Raw genomic sequence first — 23509 nt, 5'->3', positions numbered from 1 at the left:
TCCTCTTCTGACAAACTCTGGGGACTGGGAAAGATTTGGTGGTGGAGAAGAAGGGAGAGAAAAGAGTGAATAAAAAAAATAAAATTTAAAAAAAGCACCCTCAACAAAATCCCAACTTGCCTCCCAATCCTAAATCCTCCAAAAACAAAGATTGTAGGTGCTGCTCAGGCACCAGGCATTTAGCACAGAGTGGTGTTGCTCACTAATGTTGTTTGATTTGGAATAAAAGCATGAAAATGATGTGCAAAGGCCTAAAATTGGAGATGTAAAGGATGACTGCACAGTATTCCATTTCTCAATTTCATCCTTCAGAGCCACAAAATGGGGGTGATACAGTTACTGGATGAGATTTACAGTAACAGCTGTGGTCTTCCCACACAAGGGAGGACCTTCTAATGGGCTAAGGTCTGTTTTGAACAGACGGGGAGTAGCAAAACAAGGTTCCCTATTAAGGGTGTGCAGTAATATTCCTGATAAAGAAAATGAGTAGTGGTAGTCAAATTGCTTTAAGAGACCTAAATCTCCTTTCACTGTTAAAAAAAAAAAAATAGAGCTATTTTAGAAAGTGCTAACTGCTAAATAAATGAAAGACATGTAAATGTAAGGGTTTGTTTTTTCCTTAATCTCCTCCCTACAAACTGTAAAGAATGCATAGGAACCAGTGCCAGGGGCATATGGCTTTCTCCTGTGCTGAACATTCATACAAAAGACAGGTTCATCAGTCATTGGAGTATCTGGATAAAAAATTAGCTCCTGATGGATGGTATTTAGAGCTTACCTGCTGCTAGTACATTACCAGAGAAGCACAGGTTTTGAAACCCACATGACATTAGAAACTGCAGACCATGAAATACCCCACGTGCAGGAGCACTCATAATGTGCGCCAGGTTATACAAAATAAGAAATAAGCTATTTAAACCCTCTGCCTAAAATTGGGCCCGCTGCAAGGAACCCTGGGTCAGCCCTACACAGGCCAATTAATGCACAGCATCTGCTGTATAGAAGCCGTGCATGAAGCACTTCCGAATGATTTCAGCAATTAAAAGAAAACTGTTTCCTGCCTGTTTTGACAGCAACTGTTTCAATGCAAGAGTGAGCACCAAATCATTGTGTGCAGCTGAAAAAATTAAGTCTCTTTTTTTTATCTCGTGAAAAGGAGGTGGGAGGGATGAAGATTTCTTACGGAATCAGATCGTTCTTTTGTTGTCCGACATTCTGTGTTTTTCTGCCAAATTAGACAGAAGGCTCCGAGGGTTTACGGGGCCCTCTACAGTATCACCTTCTGGTGCACTGTGGCTCCCTAAAAAGACGGATCAATATCAACCCTGCTGATTTGCCTACAAAAGTGAAAATCCCTCAATTACATTTTTAAGACCATTATATTTAGAACACAGGTGCTCTGATGCATAACATTTTTAAGGCTCTTGGAGCTGAAGTGGAAAAAAACAATAACAGCCCTGAGCAAATACGAGCTTGGATTTGGTTAAAAGTGAAGTGAGAGTTGTGTTTTATTGGTATCTCCTTCCTCATCTTTGGGAAGACACCAGTAAACATTTCTCACTATTTCCACCATACTGCAGCTTAAGTCCCTGTTGAGCCTTTTAAGTGAAAAGAGACAATGCAAGATAATGCCATATGAAAGAGAGTTATCCTCTCTTGTAGCCTTCTGCAAAATAATTGCAAACATGCATCTTGTTTGTGGTTGTACAAAATCACTGGGCAGTGAATTAAGTATGCATCCACTATTTATGAAGATACTGGGAATTTTGTTTGTTTATTTTTTGTTTAAACTTAGTCCACGCTATTATCATTCCCTTCCCAGATTTTTTTCGCTCTGACTTGCTGGCAATCTGGCAGCCAGCATCCAACAAGAAAACAAATCAAGAGGAATTGGATGAGCAACAATTGCAATTCCTTGGCATTGTCCATTACCATGTAAAATAATTAGTGCAAGTTTTCTCTTCTTTCCAAATTAACTTTGAAACCAGAGCTACGGAACTGCAAATATAATTAGCAGCAATTAATAGTACTTGACAAATCATTACTAAACTTTTTTTGCCACACTCCTTTAACGAATGAATCTGAAAATAGCACATCCCACATCTTCTGACCTCTGACTAAAGGTCACTGATGTCCCCCTGACAGCAATCAGCCCTGGTCATTGCACTCCCACTTATCCAAAACACACTGCCCCAACTGCCTCTGCCATCCCAGGGTGCTGGGGAAGTGATACGCAGGCAGAGCACTTCTGGGGCTATTCTTCTGCTAACTCAGCCCAATCTGTAGCAATCAATTTTTTAGTAACGGCTAAAAAGTTGTTCATTACTTGAAAAGGCAAAGCACACCAAAATAATAGTAAAAAAAAATAGTATGACTGCATCTCAAAGGATTGGTAACATTTTTCCCCTAGCAGAAAACTCTAATAATATTGACTATTTCTAACTCTTCATAATAGGATTTTCTTCTTAATTACATGAATCTCAGACTGTGCAATTGCATAAAATATGTAGTAATTTTTTTAAGTCAAATATTAAAAAAATACTATTATTATAGTTAATATTTTTTCAGTGTAACCAGAATTATTACTTGTGACCACATATAATAAGAATGGTGAAATATTTGAACAGTTTTACTCTGAAAATTATACAACCATTAAAAAGTTTTCATTTCGTGTTTACCAACAGGGGTTTTTTTCCCCCAAAAGATAAATCCCAAGAAAATTGTCAAATGCACAGAATCATGAAAAAACTATGTAAGGTTTGTGAGTATATTTTGTCAAGTCCGTAAATTCCCTTCAACTGACAAGTGCAGTTTATATTTGCTCTGAAGAACAGGAGCAAGGAAAGGAGGGAAAGGGAAAGAAAAAGGAAAGACAAAAGATGTCCATACACAAGAGAAGAGTAGTATTTGAATTACATAGTATCTTACTAAATTATTGATACCATATTTAACCAAATAAAATGTGAAACTTAAGCAAATAAATTTTTACTATTTTAACTTGGATGTTGTTTCTCTGCTATAAATTCCAATTAGTATAAGATTAAAAAAGAGAAATATTTTTCTTAAGATTTTGAGATCTGAATGGCAAATACAACTTTAAGCAACACACTACTGCCTGATGGCAACAGTAAGTTTAAAACTTCACCTTTTCTTTCACAAGAATGAAGTAGTGACAAACAGAATTTAGAAAGCTCTTTGGGTTTGGTTTTTAGCAGTGAGCATTTCAGCAGTAGAGGTCAAACAAAACATCTTTTCCCACAGCAAAAACTTCCCAGGGCTTGTGAGATGGAAAATCGTAAATAAAGATATTTTTTTTAACTATTCTTCTAAAGAATAACAAGAGAAATTGAAATTAAATGCATGCAGCATAACTGAAAGAGGAATGCAGTTTAAAACCTTTTTCTTAATTATTTTTAAAAGGTGGAAACACAGTAATGTCTTTTGTAGGTTATACAACTAAAAAAAGCAACTTTCAAGTTACCCAGTTTTGAAATTACTGAGACAATTAGCATCTACATTTAAACAGCTGACATTCTGGTAGGAAAAAATTCATCCCATGCAGTATTAATGCCCATGGCTACACTAGCATCAATCTGAAATCATAAGGAATTTGTATATGAGAAAAGTACATTTTAAAAATGGCTATAACTTCCATAAACGTGAACTAATCTTAATCTGCTGGAAAGAGAGGGCATTTAGAAACTTTGGTGAAAATAATTAATCGTCCTCTTCTTTTGGCTGTAGTCCTAAAAGACTCAGTAACACTGGGGTGTTTGCCCAGAGGTGCTTTCCTCTTACATTGAAGTGTGGGGGGAATCATTAAAGTGATTTAGGCTGCAGGTATTAGGCATTAGCTTATTGACCAATGCTTAGCTTAGTAATGACACCTGTCCTGGTTAATGTTACTAAAAAGGAAAAACAACCAACAGAAACATACAGCTAAAACACCTTTGCCTTCCTGACAGACAGAAAGCTGAAAAAGCAAAAAATATGTTCATAGGTGAAAATGTAGCAAAGGCTGCAAGGCAATCAGGACAGCTAAGATCTTTGTTGCTGTGGACAGTTCAGACTACCAAATTTGGAATCAGTAGTGGGAACACTTTGGGTGTGTTTGCTTTAGGAACAACAACATTGCTTTACCTGTGCAACCAGTAGGATCTAGATGTTTCCCCACTCCTGCACTTTCAGTGCACAGAATCCTACACACACAAAAACCAAGCCAAACAACTCAACACAAAGAAGTATTTTCAAGTCCTGCCCTCCGAGGAAATAAAGGAGTTTGTGCAGCTTTGGTAGCTTTTATGGTGCTGTCTTTGTGGTGGCTGTGGTGAGATTAGAACAACGTGCAGTGCCATCTCCACACTCTGGCATAAAAATCCTGCTGTGTGCTACCAGGGCCAGCTTGTGCTGCCACCAGGGTCAGCAAAAACTGAGTGAATTACTTGTCTGGACTCTTGAAGTCCAGTGGTTTCTCTGGCCCATGGCACCATGAGGAACCAAAAAGTAATTCTCCCAAAACCAAATTTCATCCTAATACACACGATCATTAACAACTACTTAGAAAACAAATGCACAAACACCCTCATTCCCCAACAAGGGGTATATTTTCTATATTAATGGGACTGTGTTATCATGAGGAATGTAATCTAAATTTAAATCATCTTTCCCTAAATAATATTAACCTTCTTTCTAGTCAGCCAGATTTCTGTTTCATTGTTTATGTTGCTTTCTGCTTCTGAATGCCTTCATTGTGCTTCCAGGAATAACTGAGTGACAACTAATTACAGTCTTCTGATCACATGAAGGGAAATAAAGAAAGTAGAAAGTAACTAAAAACCTAAAGAAATTGGCAGCATCACAAGTTCTGCTTCCCTCTAAATGACAAACAGCACTTCCCCACAGTGTTACTAAAATCTACAGATCATCTTACAGACAAAAGAAAACAAATTCCTTGCATATGCAATATCTTTTGGCAAAAAATGAATTGAAAACTGCTTATCAGACCAGCCGGATAGAGGATGCTCACACAATCTTCAATCAGGCTTCATCAGACCAAAGTATTTCTCAGCAACAGCAGCCAAAAGAGAACACTATGCTTCAAGTAAAAACAATGACACATCGAGTGGGGAAAACTAACCCAGAGATCAGCACTGCCCTCTCGTTTGGCTACGGGAACACGGAGAGGGTCTAACAAACGCCACGTGCTTTACCTGACCGGGCGTAGTGCCCGGAGCTGAACCGTGGGCAACACATGAGTGTGCAAGCGCGGCCAGCCAGCCAAAGATGAGGTGACCCTCTCTAGGCGCTTTTTCACCATTTGTAAAGTTACACCTGAAGGAGGGGGTGACAGCTCAGCTCCCAGTGCTACTGATCGCTCCGAGAACGTCTCTGAGCACAGGGACTGTGCAGCACTGAGACCACAGCTCACAGCTCACAGCTCACAGCCCAGGGCAGACAATCTCAGAGCAGCTATAACCTGACAGCTTTATAGCTAGCAGCAGCAACACCTGAGGGGAAGGATGGACAACTACCTCACATTGTCCCATTTTTCAGCTGTGCTGTTTTCACACACCGTGCAAATTTGAGCTGCCAAACCCAGTGGCAAGCACACAGAATAGGAGCTGCCTAAATTCCCATTTCTCCAGCGCACTAAAGAAATTAGGCTTTTCCCAAGCCGTGCAACAAAAAGAGCTGTATTTATCAAGGAGCTACAGTTCCCTGCCCATCATGCCTTCAGCAGCTGTAGTGGGTGAGCTGGTTTCTGACAGACAGCCAAGACACGTAATCTGAATCCCACCATCCCACTGCTTATTCAGTGCCGAGAGCTGATGTTACCCTCATTCGCTCGCTGGCTCGCTTTTTTCTTAACGTTTTGACACTAGTCCTGAAAAGGAAGGATTTAAGTTAAATCCTTTTCAATAACGCAAATGTGTTTTTTGCAATTAAAGCCACACAATTAGCAATGACAAGCTCAGGTCAGCAGAACATAGATTATGCTGTTCAAATGCTCTGCCACTCAGTGCCTTCAGCAAAAAGCTGCAGGAGAGGAGAAGAGCAAAAAAAATCTCACACACATTATTTAACAACTTGTGCTGTGATGCACAGCACCACTTGTAGATTTGTGGAGGGAGGTTCATTTATTTATTTACTTAAAATCCCTTAGGCTCTGGCCTCCTTCTCCACTGATTGTATTCCTTCAAGACAACAAGAACTATTCTTCAGGGCAAGAAGGCTGGTAACATTTAGAATTAACAAAAAAAATAAATACTAAACAAATATTTAAAGTCTCAAAATCCTTGACTTCAAAATATTTCCATTAATTCTTCACAAAAAGAAAAGTATTTGCTTATGATCTCCCTCATTCAGCCACTTGCATTGCCCTAGACAAAGAAAGCAGATTCCTCTGTCCGTCATGACATAAAGAATAATTTTAATTGAATACGGTTCTTTTGTTTTAAAGTATCTAAACTATGTGTGCACAGTATAGATCATAAACAAGAAAGCTAAGTGTAGAAACTAAAAAAATGTTTAATTTCTTATCAGCATAACTTAGAGATCTGTTTTCCTCTGAAATGTCTTTATTTCATTACTACAAACATTGGTACCTACAGATCTTTTATGTTAATATGATGACTCTGTTTTCACTGTACACAGACAGAAACAACCATATATTTTAAAACCAAAGGTGGTATCATAGCAAAATATAAGCACTTTGCCAGCATGATCGATGACTGCCACCTAATAAGTGCAATGCTGATTTTGAATTTCAGATCTTGATCCCATTTTTGATTCATCTTTCAAGAAAATCTAGGTTTCATTGCCATAAATTATGAACCCTGTGGCTGAAGCTACATACATGTTTATGGTATCATTTAACTGACAACAGCACTTTAAAATTAATATGCACAATCTGATTCAAACATTCCTGTATCTGAAATCACTCCCTTGTTTTCAATGGTTATGAGAGATAGGGCCTCGACCTTAGAAGTAACATATGATACAAGGTGGTAGCACTTCATATAAAGCTGAGTTCAAGTCAGTGTTTAAAACAAAAAATTGTTTCCAACTCAAGTGGGGTAAGGAGCACTGGAAATCCCCAGATCAGCAACAGCATAATCCCTTGCCCTCGTGTATGACAAGTTTATTCCTTCTGCAAGACAAGAAGACTACCAGATGAGCCTGGAAATTCCCAGCATAAAATTCCCAACTCATGTGCCTTGCAAAATGATAACATAGGGCTTCTTGAAAAAAAAAAGAAAAAAAAAGAAAAAAAAAAAAGAAAAAAAAAGAAAGAAAGAAAGAAAAAAAAAGTTAAATATCTGTCCTGTGTCCCTTTTTTCCTGGTAATATTTTCATTACTTCAGGGCAGAAAATCAACAATTCCCTCCTGCTAGCACTAACAGCTGATCGATAGATAGATAGATAGATAGATACATACATACATACACACATACATACACATACATACATACATACACACATACTTATGTGAATTTACTCACCATTTTCTCCCTTGCACCTGTCCTGCCCCTCAAGGTATTTGGGATACAAAACCAAGCTATCTCTTTGAGTTTCTGCTATGGACTTGTACCAGGCTGAAAATTTTCCTTTTAAAGCCAGTTTAATTTGAACTTGTTTTCCTTACCAGTTTTTATTTTTCAAACTAAAAACAGCACACATCCTTCAGCACACTTTATTCTACAGGTGATTTTAAAATACAAAAAGAAACTAAACTAAGACAACAACAACAACAAAAAAAACCCACACCAAACCTGTGGGATTTTCAGTTGCACCAAGGCAAAATTTCTGTGGGATATATAATGAAAATGCAGATATATAGATCACATTTCTTACCATGTCCCCAGGCTTGACAGAAACTGCCACCACTGTTCCAGGCATGGGAGATCTCAAAATGCTGGAGGTGTCCTCTGCTGCTTTCTCTGGCATGTACTTGCTCAGCTCCGCAGCAACCTTCGTCAGTATTTGCAATTTGTACTAAAGAATAGGAAGAGCACTGGTTTAGAAAACTGTACCTTGGTGGATTCCAGTCAATAACCTGCATTATTTTATGGCATGTTTTTATGTAATACATCTGTTAAATGTTCTTCATAGGAGTGTCTAAAAAACACTGTTTGAAATCTTTATTCAGTTTCATTTTCAGGATGTAGAAAGAAAAATATGCAACCCCAGTCTGCAGCAAAGGGCACATAAAACCAAAGAAACAAGTACAGTAAAGAGATGATGGACTAATTTTAAAATTGGGGGTAGAGAGGGGAGATGCAAATATAGAAACAAAAATGCCCTTATGCTTGCTGCCTATTATCTTTGGTGGATAAGGAATATTGAGGGATTCTTTTTCAGTCCAGTGATGAATTGGAAACTGACCTTTTGGGAAAGTCTTCCTGACTTCCAATGACATGACTGATCTTAAACATTATGTTTACCTTTTAAACATTTCTTTTTACCATGCATTTAATGTTTGAAGTTAGTAACTTGCTCGGATTTTGCAATTAAAACCTGTTAATTCAATTTCAATACTTATTTTTCACGCATAAGCAGAACAGTCAAACGTTGTTGCATTGAATATGCTTAATCTGCAATAAAACCCATTACCTATCTGGAGGAAGTATTGTTTTCTCTAATATGTTTTAGAGCAATTAAAAACAGAGGGGAATACGATGACCCTCAGGTGAGCGCATCCCTTTAAGCGAAACCTTTCTGAAGGCGCATAAATGTTGCCCGAAGTGATTTCGGGGCCAGGTCTTTTCATTTTGAAGGACTCGCCATCGCCCGGCGAGCTCCCTGCCCTCGGACGGACGGACGGCCGGACGGACGGCCGGCAGCGGGAGGGAGCGCACGGAGCCAGTAGATGGCAGCAGGTCTCTGTGTGACACTCCCGCCTCGCCGGGGCACAGCGAGCCAAGGCCAGCACCGCGCTTCATCAATAATTTAAACAAAGGTTTTCATCATAAGCATCCGGCGGACGGCATTTACAATTCAAATGCGTATTTTGCTGATGTAAAGTTCAACACCTTGCTCGGAACAGTATGTTTTCCTCCAAAACAATTAGCTATTGTTTTATTAACAATAAAATGTCTTTACTTTTCATTTTTACGTGGACAGAAAAAATCCGATATCCTTATGGTGAAGGTAAAGGGAGACTCTACCTTCTGCTTCTGCAGGAAGCAGAACAAGTTATTTAGAAATACACGCAAAAGGTGATTAACTCTGCAGTGACATCTTTAAAATGCAGCCTTCAAAGCCGAATTAAAACAAGCTAACAGAGGATTATCATCCTCCATCAATGCTGTGTGGACACACAATATTTTGTGAGACCAACAGTGCAGCCGCTCACTCAGAAATTCTCGCTTCTAACCAGGAACAGAGGCGAATGGTTACACGGACCGACCCTGACACCACAGCCCGGGAGGTGAAACAAAACCTCGCAGCGATGTTCCCTGAGGCTCTGAGTGGCACCCAAGGATTTTAGGACCCGTTCCCAGCCATGTGCCTCGCTGACGATTGCCGTGGCACGGGGAAAGCAGCACCATTTTGTATGCTGAAGGCGGCTTTAACTCCAAGCCTCCCGCCGGCATCATCATCATGGCATTTCGGAGTGCGGCGCTCAGGATTCCCACCCCGGAGCACAGCCCAGGGCACCGCGCTGGTTCCCGCCCCGGGAGCGCGGCGCACGTGTGCGAGCGGGCACCGCCACACGCTCCGTGAGCGGGGACAGGGCGCACGATGCCTACGGGAGAACCGGCGACACAGGCTGCAAATAGAACCGCGGCAGTGTGACAAGTCAAATAATAACATCTTGTGCATGTTTCTTTACTCTTGAGTGTCTGTTTTGCAATCAAGACATACAAGTGTCTGCCAGTTTCTGAAGGATATGATCCTTAAGTGAAATTACTGTGCAAATAAAAGCTTTTTACTCCTATTAAAATTCATCTGAGTCATAAGTGGCAAGGAAAAAAAGCTTGCAGAGTGTATTCTGCTGTCAATCTAATAAACATTCTGTGTAGAGGGACTATTTATCAAAGATAAATTGTACTTTAAAGTCCTTCATTAAATCTATGGGGGGGAATATAATTACAACAAATTGCACAGTTTCAGTATCCATGGTTGGTGTCTTCTTTGTACTCAGAGTTTGAAAATAAATTTAAAAAAAAAAAGACAAAAAGGAAGAATGCAGAAATAAGTTATATTTGTGGACTGTATTGTTGCCTCTTGCAAGAGACTATTTTGATGTTATTTCAAAGGATTACGTTTAGATGCCATTTAATTTTTTAAGCCATATTAACACTCTTGAGCTGCCCAATTTCAAAATTTGAACTTGAAGGAAAAGCCAGACCTTCTGCATTCACCTAGGTTACAGTATTTCACAGGGGTTGAAATACAGAATTCCCTATGCACTTCACAACATTCAACAGTGGGGGAAAAACACATTCCTCAGTATGCTGCACTTTAAAGCTCAGTTCTCCACACCAAGCTAAAATATCCCTACCAAACATTGTTTTTACTATCTTTATAATTTTCATATCTTTTAGATTCCTTTCTCTGCAGGACTCCTGCTTTGCTTGGAGTGAGATGTAAGAGTCAGTACTCTCAAAGCTTTAAAATGCAGGTCTTTGTTATTGATGAGCTGTTCCTTTTCCTTTTGTATTTGTTTATTGTTCTTTAGTCTGTTTGGGGGATAAGCAAGTTACTGTAATCAAAAAGTAAAAAATAACAACAGTAAACTTCTGGGGAAAGGCCTTTTTTGGCACAGCTGGTTCACAAATGACCTTTCAGAATATAAAAAGACAAAGCCGCAAAGAAAGGTTCCTTCTCTAAGATTACCTTTGATGTATTTCTGCTGCTGGCTGGACCCTACTAAATACCTGCATAAATATCCCTTTGTGATGCTGCTACTTATCCCCGGAGATGAGTTGTGGAGTGGGGTGCAGGGTGCTGCTCACCCAACCCGGGAGCCGCCTGCAGCTCGGTGCGAGCCACAGGACTCTCTGGAAGACCAAGTCAAACAACGCCCAACAGTGCTGCCACAACAAAGACAATTAAGAAAATACCACATATTTTCATTACATGACAAACGCTGCTGCTATGCCTTTGATTTAGCGAGAACAATGCTGAACATAGGAAGCAGAAGTTTTGATATGCTTCTAACCAAGTGCGGATGAGGTTCTGATTTTCTTCCTTTATGCTCAGAAGGAGGAGATGGGAGAAAGAAGGGGGCGTAAATTGGGGAAGGCTGTTAAGTTTGGGTTATAAATAGAGACCAGGAGGTTTCCACTGGCCTAAACCAGAAGAAACATTTGTTGGAGTCATAAATAGATTGCAGGTGGACTCTGAGAGTGGGGAAATCTGCTAGCCATCAGATCTGTGCTGATGAGTAGTTGTCACCAGCCACTGCTTCACTCCACAGGGTTTCAAAGCCCAACTCTGCCAGCCAAAGTCAATAAAAGCAGTACCAAAAGGAGAAATACAGCTTTTGATGGCACAAAACAGGTGTTACTTTTCCACCAGACCACTCGAGTCCAGTCAGTTGACACAAATATAGTAGGGAAAAGTGATGTTACTTAATAGCTTTCTAAGGGTAAGAGCATCTTGTCCTACCTCGTCTACTAAATGAATTGGATGTTTATGTAATGCAAAACTACCTCTTAAAACCAAATCTCCATGACAAAAATAAGAACACAAAAAGGTGTGGTAATAGCAATTCAAGCTGGGGGCGGGGAGGAGAAGAAAGCAAATCCAGTGAAAATTATAACTTGGGTTGTGTGGGGTTATTTTTGGTCAGTACATTCCCTACTGATCCCCCAAGTCAAGTAGACAAGTAGACTGATACCAAAAAAAAAATTATACAAAAAAAAATGGCCAGGGCACATCTCACCCCATCCGTGCTTAAAAACAAGTTCTGTAGGTTGCACAGATATGGTTCCCTTAGCGTATACATCAGAATATTGCAAATCTTCACTAAAATGCTCAAAATTGCACTCTGTTACACCTCACATCGGTTTATTAAATATGATCTTCCCTGTACACTTGAAACTCATTTCCCCAGAAGCTGTAAATGTTCAAACTCCATTGGAAATTTTATGGAGTAATCACTACCCATATGTTACTTACGTTAGTGTTTGGACTGCCGACCAGATGTTGATTTTCAGTATGCTTTACCTAAATGTTCAGCCATGCTTTTCAAATGTCTGTCATTCCTGTGGTCAGAAGGGTGAAAATCTTACATAGCTCAGATTTCAGTAGAGAAATTGTCTGCTGTGTGTCTTCATTATTTTCACTAGCCTCACAGTCTCGGGTTTGGAACCAGTGAAATGTATTAACTGTGGTCATCTAATTTCCCTTCAGCATTCCTAATCCACATCCTGCCTCAAGTCGCTTCACTGTTGTCACCCGTGGTTTGACGTCATCTATTCACACCGAGTATATCATTCTGTACTCAGTGGAAGCAATACCGAGCACTGTTCCAGTTCCAAGCACAATGAGCGTGCTGCCTTTTTTATTAACCATTATACACATCAACATCACGACCATACCCATGCTTAGATTTCCACCATTTCCACAGCATCTAAGCAGAAAAATGATGTATTTATTCCATACTGCTCGACGGTGTCAGACACCATCATCTTTGAGAGTCAAGGATTCCTTACTCGACAAGGAGATAAATGGCATTTTGCAAGTCACAGAGGCTTTTTTCTCGGAGCTCTGAGTTCTAGAGCTAATTTGCTTCCACGGGGTGGTGGTGAGGATTGCCATTAACACCTGCACAAAATAACACCACTTTTAGTCTGATGGAGGAGCAAACACTCAAACTGCTACAGAGACAGCTGACGAAAAAAATAACAGTAAGAAAAATCTCAAAACAGTCACAAAAAATCACGAGCCTCTAGCAGCAGCAAAAAGGAAAGAAAACCGAGAGGAGCCTCACCACCATGCAGTACACACTCCAGCAGCAGAAACTTAATTAGACTTGCGATGCAGCCACATTTCCCACTTTCCATTCCTTGTGTGATACATAATTAACACTCCAGAGAAACGCACCAAGGGTTAAAGCCATGCAAAAACCAGCTTCCCTGCGCCTCAGCGGCAGAGGCGGGAGCGGACAGACGGAACGGGAGCGGACAGACGGAACGGGAGCGGACAGACAGACGGCCGGGCGGGCGGCGCTGTGCTCCCGGCCGGGGCGCGGGGCGCGGCCGCAGCTGCCGCCGCCGGAGCAGCGCCTTCGCGCGGGCCTTGACAACTCCATCAGCGCAGTCTCAAGGTAGCTGTCAATCAGGATGCATCATTTAATACAACAGCACACTAAGGATTTTCTCCTACAACCCACATGACAGCGTATCTACAGCTCTATTTATATCAGCGCCCGGTTGTGTTTACAATGCTGTTGTAATTAGAAAAGATGCAACAGGCAGCAATATTATTCAGATTCCCATTTTGCCGTGCTGCCGTGTAAAGTGCGATCTTGCTTCACAGAGTCATGCTAAATGACAAAAGCGCTATTTTCTTCAGTCTCTGTGCTCAGACAGCACTTCATTTGCAGCTATCTATAATTAGATTAATGGTGTAGTGCCGTACAAAGCAGGCCCACTTCACATCAGATAGCATATGAATTAGGACAAACACTTATTTCAATTCCAGGCAGAGAAAGCAGTGACTGGGGTATTTAGCATACCCTTTATGGTGGAATGAGATGTTAATTGTGTACCATTACCTCTAAACTGCTTGCTTGTTGTATAAATCACTGTGCTAATTGATGCAGAGATAGAAACGTAGCCACAGGCAAGAAAGCAACGGAATGAGAGCTGAAGATGGTGGATAAAGGATTATCGGGTAAAACCATATGGAGATGAGATTCCTTTGAAACCTGCCCACAAGCATACTACTATGAACTACAGGGGGAAAGGTGCCGCACGGATGCGTAAGGAAAAATATATTTTTTTTTATTATATAGTTCACAGCATCGTTTCAGAACAGAATCTTAGAAGCGAATCCAAGCCAAGCAAAAAACTGAAGAAGAAATCTGAGTAATGAACTTCAACACATGCTTCCAAAAAACAAGTAGCAGGCTGAGCCCGGCCTGGGAACAGGCACCACACTGCCCGGGTTTGGGGGGCCTGAGTTAATAAATAACACTTGCAAACTATGCAAAGCAGATGTTTCCCTGACTCAACCCAGGACTGGAAATGCAGGCTCTGCAAACAGAAAATGTCTTTGCAAAAATAAAAGAAAATAAATTTTAAAAATAAATAAATAGACAAAACAACCAAGACATTCAAGTGGCTACTGATAAGCTAAATGATCTAATAAGGGAAGCAACTTTAAAAACCTGTAGCAAAAAATATTCATATTCTGGCCCGTGCATATGCACACAAGAAAACTCATATGAATCCCACTCCGTGTACTACACAAACAAGAGGAGAATCTCTCAGTAGTGTCAGCACCAGGATTATCAAGGCCTGCTTTTTCTCGGATGGGGTTTGTAGGTGTTTGTCATGTAAAACACCATTACAGCCCTGGGGATATTCCCAGCTGCACTCCCCAGTCTGAATTCTCCCATCTTAAAAAACTCGAGTTTAACCAAACCCTCTGACCACACTCCCTACCACAGAGAGCTGCAGCTTCCTACTCCAGATGGACACATTTTATTCAAGAAACAGGTTGGACCATAATGCTTTTGGGATTCTTCCTTCTCTGATATGTTTGGCTGAAGTCCATCAGCTGAGTCAAAGGTAGTGCAAAGCCAGAGAACAAACACATACATGGAGCCTTCAGCATGCCTGCCTCAGCCTTAGTTTCCTAAAAATAGTATTAAAAAAGGAAGATGAGCTACAATACCACCCTGAACACCACATTCAAGGACAAGCCAACTTGGTGCCATGCTCACCTTTGAGCCATGCTTATTCCCCCACAGACACTGCAAATCTATTTGGCATCATTTTTATTCTGCAAAAGAGTGCCTCTAGTATACCTGCTGGAGACAACACCACTGCACTCCAAACCTAAATCCCACCTTTCCTCTCTGCTTTCCAAATTATTGTATGAACTCTTTTTTAAGTTTCTTGTTCAGAAAACTTGGTTGAACTTGTACACAGCTAAGACCTAGCTTCATTCTTTGATCACTAATAAAATGCTAGCAACTAAAATACTACACAAATGTCCTGTTCTAAGAGAATGTATTTCATTCTCTTGCAATATCATACCTGAGAGCAAGTGCTGTCTTTCAGCCACAAGCTCTAAGATCTCAGTACAGTGAAATAAACTTTCAAAAAGTACAAGGTATCTTCCCCTTGAGTGTTCAATCCCCTCTACTCCAGTGTTTGATATTGCCTTAGCTTAAAAGAGCAAAGAGAATGCATTATGTCTGCTAGACAGCTCACTCTCCTAAGGTTCATTAAAAAGAGTGAGATGCTAGATTTCCCAGCCTTGTTTTTAATTTTCTTTTGGAACCACTTGTATTTCCTACTCATGGCACCTAATTATTACTTGGAGCGAGAGGGGTTAAAGTGTTAATTATTACTGGAGGTGGGAGTATTGCAGCAGTGTCTATTGATCTCAGTTCCCAAAGAAACACACATAAATATATATGTAGATGTGTATCCATGTAAATAAAGGGAGGGCTTAGGGGTGGACAGTTACCCATTAGAAACAAGCAGGACTAATGTACAAATTACTGCTTGCTGCAAAAATCAAGTGAATAGCAGAGGAGAATCATGTACTGGTTGATGAAGTGCTTCAGTTACTCTGAGAGGAACCTTTCGATTATTTCCAACAAAATAAACCAAAGAAGAGCAAGCAGAGTGATGGCAAAGATATTTTGAAATGACAATAGAGTGCCACAGTTTTAGAATTGGTCACCAGACATACTAGTCTGAGGATATCCTCCTTTATCACTAAAGCTTACAACTTTAAGGAAAAACTAGCTATATCTGGACAACCAAAGGGACCTAAGAAATAGAAACAAATGGTAGTAGAAAAATGTCTCTGTGCTGACTACTTTGAAATAACACGTCCCAAGTGTGTGGCTGGTTGACGTAAATGGAAATGCATTGAAGAAAAGAGCTGCGAAGCTGTATAACAGTCCTGTTCCTAATCATTAATCACTTTTTTTAGGCCATTTAAACTAGCCCATTAGAGCCTGAAGCAAAATGCCAACACTCCCATCACTTGCATGTCAGCAGCGCTGGTGTTAACAGGAGAAAATATATGGTTTCTATGACTGTGCCCCAGTTCTACAGCATTTGCTACTTTTAATTGAAAGAGGCAGTTAAACACAAGGTAAATCATTCAGTTAGCTAAGCTGTTTAATAACACATAATTGATAATGTCAATATGTTACAGTGACATAATGCATCACTTTCATCACCCTTATGCTTCAAATACGGTCAGCCTATACTTCAAACATTTACTTTAAATCTGCTGTTTTATGACAAAGCCGGGGAGCTGGCCTGAGTAGCACATGTGGAACATAGGTAAAACACACACCACTGCCTCAACTCATCTGCAGGTTGGTTAGAAAAGAGTTTTGGCCATGGCACTTGCAACTTTGTGAAAATGGCTTGGTTATATTATTAGTGACTTGTTTTTTGTCTCAAAACACCAGAATTACTACTAATTAAGTAGTAATTTCTATCTCTCTGATAAAATCAGTTGAAAAAGAGCATGAAAATATCTTGAAAAGCACAAGAAAAAGCAACCACTTGTTTTCTGAAATGTGTCCCAATCCTGCAGGCTTTTGCCTAAGTTTTCCCATGTAACCAGACTAACAACAGCCATCAAGGCTTCTTTTAAGTATAAGGCAGATCACATGCTTAAGTGTTTACAAAACCATACCCCCAAAACATGGAATATGATCTAGAGTAAGAAAAATATATCTTGTAGCTATGTACAGATAGTGTGGTTAAACATGACTAACCCTATTACATAATACTGAGGTTCTTAACAGGTATTAATTTTAAAATAAATCTTATTTCTACAAGTATTTAAAATGGGCAAGAACATTTGACCTATTTATTTTATGTAACAATAAAAACGTAACCACTGACAAGAACTATGCAATTGGTTCTGCATTGTGTAGCAGAGAACATCCAGATGGCTGCAAAATGGGATGGGGTTTTGGTTTCATTTTTCGAGAAAATACACCCCCCTAAAAAACCCAACAAACAAACAAAGCACAAACCAACCTCCCCAAACAAACAAACAAACAAGTAAAGCACTGAAGTGACCACTGCTACAGGATGCATGCAGGAAATAGTGAGGCACAGACCCAGTGGCAGCAAGGCAAGATTAACTGTGCTGATACTCTGAACCTCCGTGTAACTATAGTTATTACAGTTACCTGCAGTAACTATAATATTTGCTTGTCCTGGGATTTCAGCTGTACCACAGACAGCATGGCTAGAAAGGCTCGGTATTCTGAAAAGAAAAACACGCTGCCTCATAAGTAGCCACTTGTCCTGCTCCTTTTCTTACCCTTGGAAAGCTACTGTAGAGGTAGAGGTAATATCATCACCTATGACTACATCTTTACCTCTTTCAGAGAGAAGTTTGGTTCAGCTGTCCTGGAGTTCACTGTCTGAGGAGTTACACAGATGTCCCCAACTAATAAAAGCTGCCATGAGCTGCACTGGCCACAGGTGTCTACGAGCTCGGTTCTGTGTCTTGACACAGCAACTCAGAGTAAGGGATTCTCACAACAATAAAAAGCAAGTCCATTGATAATAAATGGCACAAGGCTCACAAAAGCAATATGTAGAGTCTGGTCTGACTAGAGACCAAGAAAATTACTTATAAAAAGGGAAAAGCCAGATGTGTAAAACTGAAGTACCAATTACAGTCGCAAAACTTGTAGGATATTTACTACTTTTCACCCTGATTTCTTTTGGTTAACTACGAATTTGTAAGCTATTCAGAAAGTTTAGTGTGGAAGAACTTTTTGAAAAGTACTATCTGATTTGGGGCAAAACATATCCTCACTTGAAAAAAAACCCCAACCTTTGAGTAGAATTAATTTACAGAAAGGTCAAGCAAATGCTTCTTCATTTGTAGACACCAATGTTTTCCACCTCTGGGTGGCCAGGATACAATAAATGTTTGACTCCTCCCTTCAAGCTCAGCACTACTTTTGGCACTCACTTAAATGGAGGAAAAAGCAGAGCAGAGGGAGGTCTTTCATTCGCTGTGAGGATAGCTACAACCACAGAGAACATTTAGATAGACCTTAATTCCCACTGACTGCAAAAATGGTTTTAGTCTGTACATTTCACAGGGAGAAAACTGCAGAGCAAACTGCATTCTTTCACAGCTTACTAAGTTTTCTAATGGCTGGGCAAGCACTGCTTAGAGCTTGGTCTGTTAATTTGCCTTGGAAAACTTCCAAATGCTACTTGGTAAGCCACAGCATCTTTCTGTTTTGTGTTGTGCAGCAGGTAGGACAATGACATCCACAACTGGAGGAAAATGTGTGTAGGAGGCCAAGGCCTTTTTACAGACATTTGATTCAGTATATTTTAATCCACTCTGGATTGAAATGTGGATTTAGTAAAGTTTAAATATGAAGCCCCTTGAATCTGGGCAAGCTCAGATACATGTGTAAGGCTTTGCAAACTCAAAATTCCGAACAGTAGTCTAGATGGTCTTGAGGGAAAGCTGTGAGAAAGGAGTACATGTGTGAGAGCTCAAGTCATCCAAGATGGTGCAATTTTACATAAATGGTGTGATAATCTCTTCCATATGTCTTCCTGACAGACACTCTGTTCTCACACCATGGCAATTACACAGCCTGACTACTGATTTAGGGGGCTTAGTAGCATTACTGGCCAGGTTAGAGATAGAGAGGCTTTAAATCCGGAATGTGATCTTGTTCTGGATTTGGTTTTGTCAGTAGTCCCACTAATTTCACTCAATTCATGGTATCACCCAAGACGCTTTAGTTAGAACTTTCAGTTCAGTAAGAACTAAGTTAATTACTACACTGCACATAAATAGAGACATATCTGCCTGGAAAAGAATTGTTTGAAAAATGAATCCCTCCTTCTTACTATCTTCTTCAGGAAGTGGCTGCTGAAAAAACACTTAATTGTACTCTACTTTTTCATTCCACAGTTTTAAAATAATTCATTTTTATTTAATGTGCAATAAAATAAAAGACTGACAGTAGGACTATGAAAATCCACACAAAATCTGTACATTTTATTATATGTAATAAAACAGGGTTTAGTTATGGTTTTTTAATTTTTCTGGATACTAAATCATCATGAAAGTCTCAGCCATAGCAGAGCACTGGTGTGATACCTGTTTCCTACCATTAAATTTCCAAAGATCGTTTCATGGCATTAGGAAGGATAAATGCATTAGCAATAGATGCACATTCTCTAACCTTTGTAATTTAGAAATACATGCTATTGCATCCATGATTACTAGCAAAACTGTTCAAGTAGGACTTAAAATTCTCTTTTATGTCACAGACTAGTGCTTTTGTAATTGAAACCTTCCATGACATTTGCTACTATCTGAGGGCTAGGTTCAAAAATACCTAAAGTAGGACACTTAAGCAAAATTGAAGCACCTAAATCCAAACTGGCAATACAAATCCCCAGTCATCTGTCACTTAGCACTGAAGGTACTTGTATTCTATCTTCCTCCTGGTTCAAAATACACATTTGGAGCTTTGCTGCTGTACCTCCTCAGTACCACATAATACAGACATTTCCTTCTTCAAGTCCCAGTGTCAGGAGAACAGGGTCCAGTTCTGCTCTAGGGGCCACTTCTACCTTCTAGCAGCCCTCTACTACATAAAGGGGTCTACAAGAGAGTTGGAGAGGGACTTTTTGCAAGGGCCTCTAGAGACATGAGAAAGGGTGATGGCTTTAAACTGAAAAAGGGTAAATTTAAATAAGATATTAGGAAGGAATTCTTTACTGTGAGGTTGTGGGACACTGGAACAGGCAGCTCAGAAAGGGTGCAGATGCCCCATCCCTGGCAGTGTTCAAAGCCAGGTTAGACAGAACATTGAGCAACATGGTTTAGTGGAAAGTGTCCCTGCCCACAGTGTTGGTGGAGGGTTAAAAAAATATAATTTCTGGGTTGAGGTATGTGTAGGGGGAGGAAAGTAGAGAACGTACAACTGGAACTTGACGCAGCTAGCTCGGAACAAGCGTCAGCTTCTGCAAACAGCTCCATGCTATTGTAATGACCGAATCAAGTGTGACTGCAACTCAGGGGATAATTGAGAAGCATTGTTTTAACCAAATCAAGTGTGGATCAGGGTAGAAGCGTAGGTATGATTTAAGATAGTAACTAAGGAATAGGATAATCAGTATCTAGGGGTGGGGGTTAGTTAACATGTGTATAATTTAAACTATAAAAATCACGAATCGACTCTGTATCCTTTAGACATCAGATTTGGGTGTATCATCACCCCTGTGTCCCGCGCGCTTGAATAAAGAACCGCATATGATCGCATTCGTGTGGTTATATGTTTTCCTACGCTAACAACAGCAGGAGGGTTGGAATGAGATGATGTTTAAGATTCTTTCCAACCCAAACTGTTATATATTTCTATGATTAAACAACTTATGACTGAGCTGTTTTAGCTCAAACCCTTAAGACTCCTGTAAGAAGTGAGTCCTGGGACTCATTTTTCAGTGAGCAGCAACATTATCCAGTGGAGTTAGGACTGGAGATGAAGTGATGAATATTACTGTATTCAATACCTCAACATGAAGAACTTCTTTCCACTGAGGGTGGCAGAGCACCGGGACAGGCTGCCCAGGGAGGGCGTGGGGTCTCCCTCTCTGCAGACATTCAAAACCCACTGGACACATTCCTGTGTCACCTGCTCCAGGTGACCCTGACTTGGCAGGGGGGTTGGATCAAATGAACTCCAGAGGTTCCTTCCAACCCCGAAGATTCTGTGATCCTGTGAAATATGCTTGATAGGGCAGTAAAAGGCAATCACCCAAACTACCATCAAACTAGAGCACCTCAATTAATCACTCATAGCCACTCCCACCAAAGTTACTAGTGTGTGACTTCGGCCATTACTTCATAATTGATTTAACCTCTGTCCTCCCAGCAATATTTTGAAGTTCTTGATTAAAGTGATTTAGTGTTTAACTTTTTAATTTAACTGAGTCTTTGTGAAACATTTACAGAGTGTACTGATCTTTGTATTTCACCTCTGTTACTGACTCAATTCTTTACACAACAATTAGAGGATCATGTAAAACTCTCTGACTATCCAATGAAAACAGTACAGAAAGAAACCTAGGAATATTTCTTTAAATGCAAATCAAACTCAAAGATAACGGACTTTAAATAAATATTTTATCAGTTCGCCACTTCACTGAACAATTTTTTTTTTTTAATGCCATGGGAAATATATTTGCAATTGCCATTATGGGATTTTTTTTAGAGATGCATTTTTACATAATCACAGAATGGTTTGGTTTAAAAGAGATCTTAAAGATAATCTAGTTCCAGCCCCCTGCCATGAGCAGAGATTCCTCCCTACCAGACTAAGGTGCCCACATTTTACACATTCTATTCTATCTTATTATGTATCTAAACTATGTTTATTCCTTGCACCAGCATTTTTCTGAGTGTAATCCAACAGAATGATTGCTCAGACAACCTACAATAGACCTGGAGTATTACACTTGGAGCTACCATGGTTTAGATCCAAAAGCTGTTTTCCAGGATCACCAGGCTAATATCTCTGCTGTTTTAAAAGGTGAAATGCAACTTGCAGTGCACTTATTTCAATCACTAGAAAATTTTGTTGCACTTTTTTAACTGCTGTTCATTTCAAAAAAACCAAAAGCACTATTCACCAGAAATTTTAACTTCTTCCTAAGTCTGGTGTTAATCCATGAATTTCTCTACTCTGGGAGAAGACTCGGAATGATCCACTACCCACAAGGTAAAAACCAGTCAAGTGGAAAGAATTTTAGCAGCAATAATATAGTAGGGTAACACATCCATAGTTAGATATCTATTTTCAACATACCAGTTCATCACACTTGGCATAAATAGCAACAGGAGTGAGTCTGCATATCAATAATTACATAAACCTAGTCTGGGCACAGGAAAGGGAACTCAGAACAACAAAGAATGCTGCTGAGAAGGGCATATTCCTGAGTATTTCTGTGTAGAGTAACATGAGGATGAAGAGAAGGAAAGGGTTTTAAGACTAGAATTAATTAGCACTGGTTTTATCCATCACAATACTCTCACTACTGAGTATAATGTTAGGAAGAAACATGCTGGTTATCTGGATGTTTTAAAGCTTCCCAGTTTGTCTGTCAAATCTGCAAAGAAATAGAACTGAGGACATTTCACAGTGGGATAAGATCAAAGTTTAACAGATCACTCTTCTAACATTATTCACTAATAAATTTTTAAAGTGAGACACATTGCAAAAAAAATTTCTTTTCTTTAAATTTTAACTATATCCAACATGGCTGCAATTTGGCTGACAATGCAGTACTGGTCTGGCTAATAAAGGGGTGCTTTCATCAGTAGATGAAAACTGCCAACATACCAAGCAGAGTGGTGAAGGGCAGTCAAGATACAGGTCAGCACTCTGTACTTCAAAATGGACTCAATAATTAAAATATTTACAAATTTGACTACAAGGTACTCAGAGAAGACCACTGCTGCTGTGTAAGGCAGGCAGTTATGCATTCATGAGTGGAAAAACAGGACAAGGGAAGAACAAAACTAGTTATGTGCCTTAAAGGCTAAGGAACTCAGCTGGGAAGAGGAGAAAACTGCATTCTGCCCAGCTACCTGGTCTGACATGGGGAAACAGTTCTGAAAATGAGGATCAAAATTTGCTTTCCCTGCAGAATGTCTCAAGCACAGGGTTTCTCTCTCTCTCTCTAAGACTTGGCAATTACAACATACTGCAGGGATAGAGCAAATTTTAATTCTGTCATGTGGAACTTAGCACAGAACTCCCACCCACAGTCTTGTAGGCAAGTGCTCTCAGCAGCAAGGGGAGCTGCAAAAGTGACCATCTCTGCCTTTTACTGCTATGAATTTTCATAAGTGTGGTCATCGTGGCTAGGCTTTGGCTTGGACTCAATTCTGCCCATCCATGCTAGATGTTCTCCAAAGACTATTCCCTCAGGAGACTTGAGTTGTACCCAGGTACTTTGTTTCAGCAGCACAGGGAAGATAAGTGCAGAGCAGGGTTGCTGAGAAGACACAAGTGCCCTTAATTGGACAGCTGTGAAATCTGTTTTAGGTGTCCTGAGGAGACTCAGAAGGTTACTGGATCCTAAACCTCCTGGATCACTTTCTTGGACTCAGACACATAAGTTGTAATTGAATCCTGCTGTAGGTGCCAAAATAGGCACTTGAACTGCTCTGAAGCTTTAAGTCTGATGCTTAAAGACATCTGTATACAGGATACTGAGATACTGTTGTCAAAGAAGTGTATCACACTTTTTTTTTATTTCTGTAACACTGATTAGTGACAATTATCTAC

At 40.0% G+C, this 23509-nt stretch overlaps 1 protein-coding gene across 1 annotated transcript in view; it reads right to left on the bottom strand.

Moving 5' to 3' along the window:
* The window catches only part of PCCA (propionyl-CoA carboxylase subunit alpha), a 275454-nt gene that overhangs the window by 8118 nt on the left and 243827 nt on the right, over positions 1-23509 (bottom strand). Inside the window, exon 22 of the mRNA XM_063392367.1 lies at positions 7855-7995. Within this exon, the coding sequence (XP_063248437.1) occupies positions 7855-7995 (141 nt within the window). The remainder of the gene's footprint in view (positions 1-7854; positions 7996-23509) is intronic.

This window comes from Prinia subflava, chromosome 3 (assembly GCF_021018805.1).
Source record: "Prinia subflava isolate CZ2003 ecotype Zambia chromosome 3, Cam_Psub_1.2, whole genome shotgun sequence".
NCBI lineage: Eukaryota > Metazoa > Chordata > Aves > Passeriformes > Cisticolidae > Prinia > Prinia subflava.
Note: the sequence above shows the minus strand (reverse complement) of the source record. Positions and strands in the feature narration are given on the sequence as shown.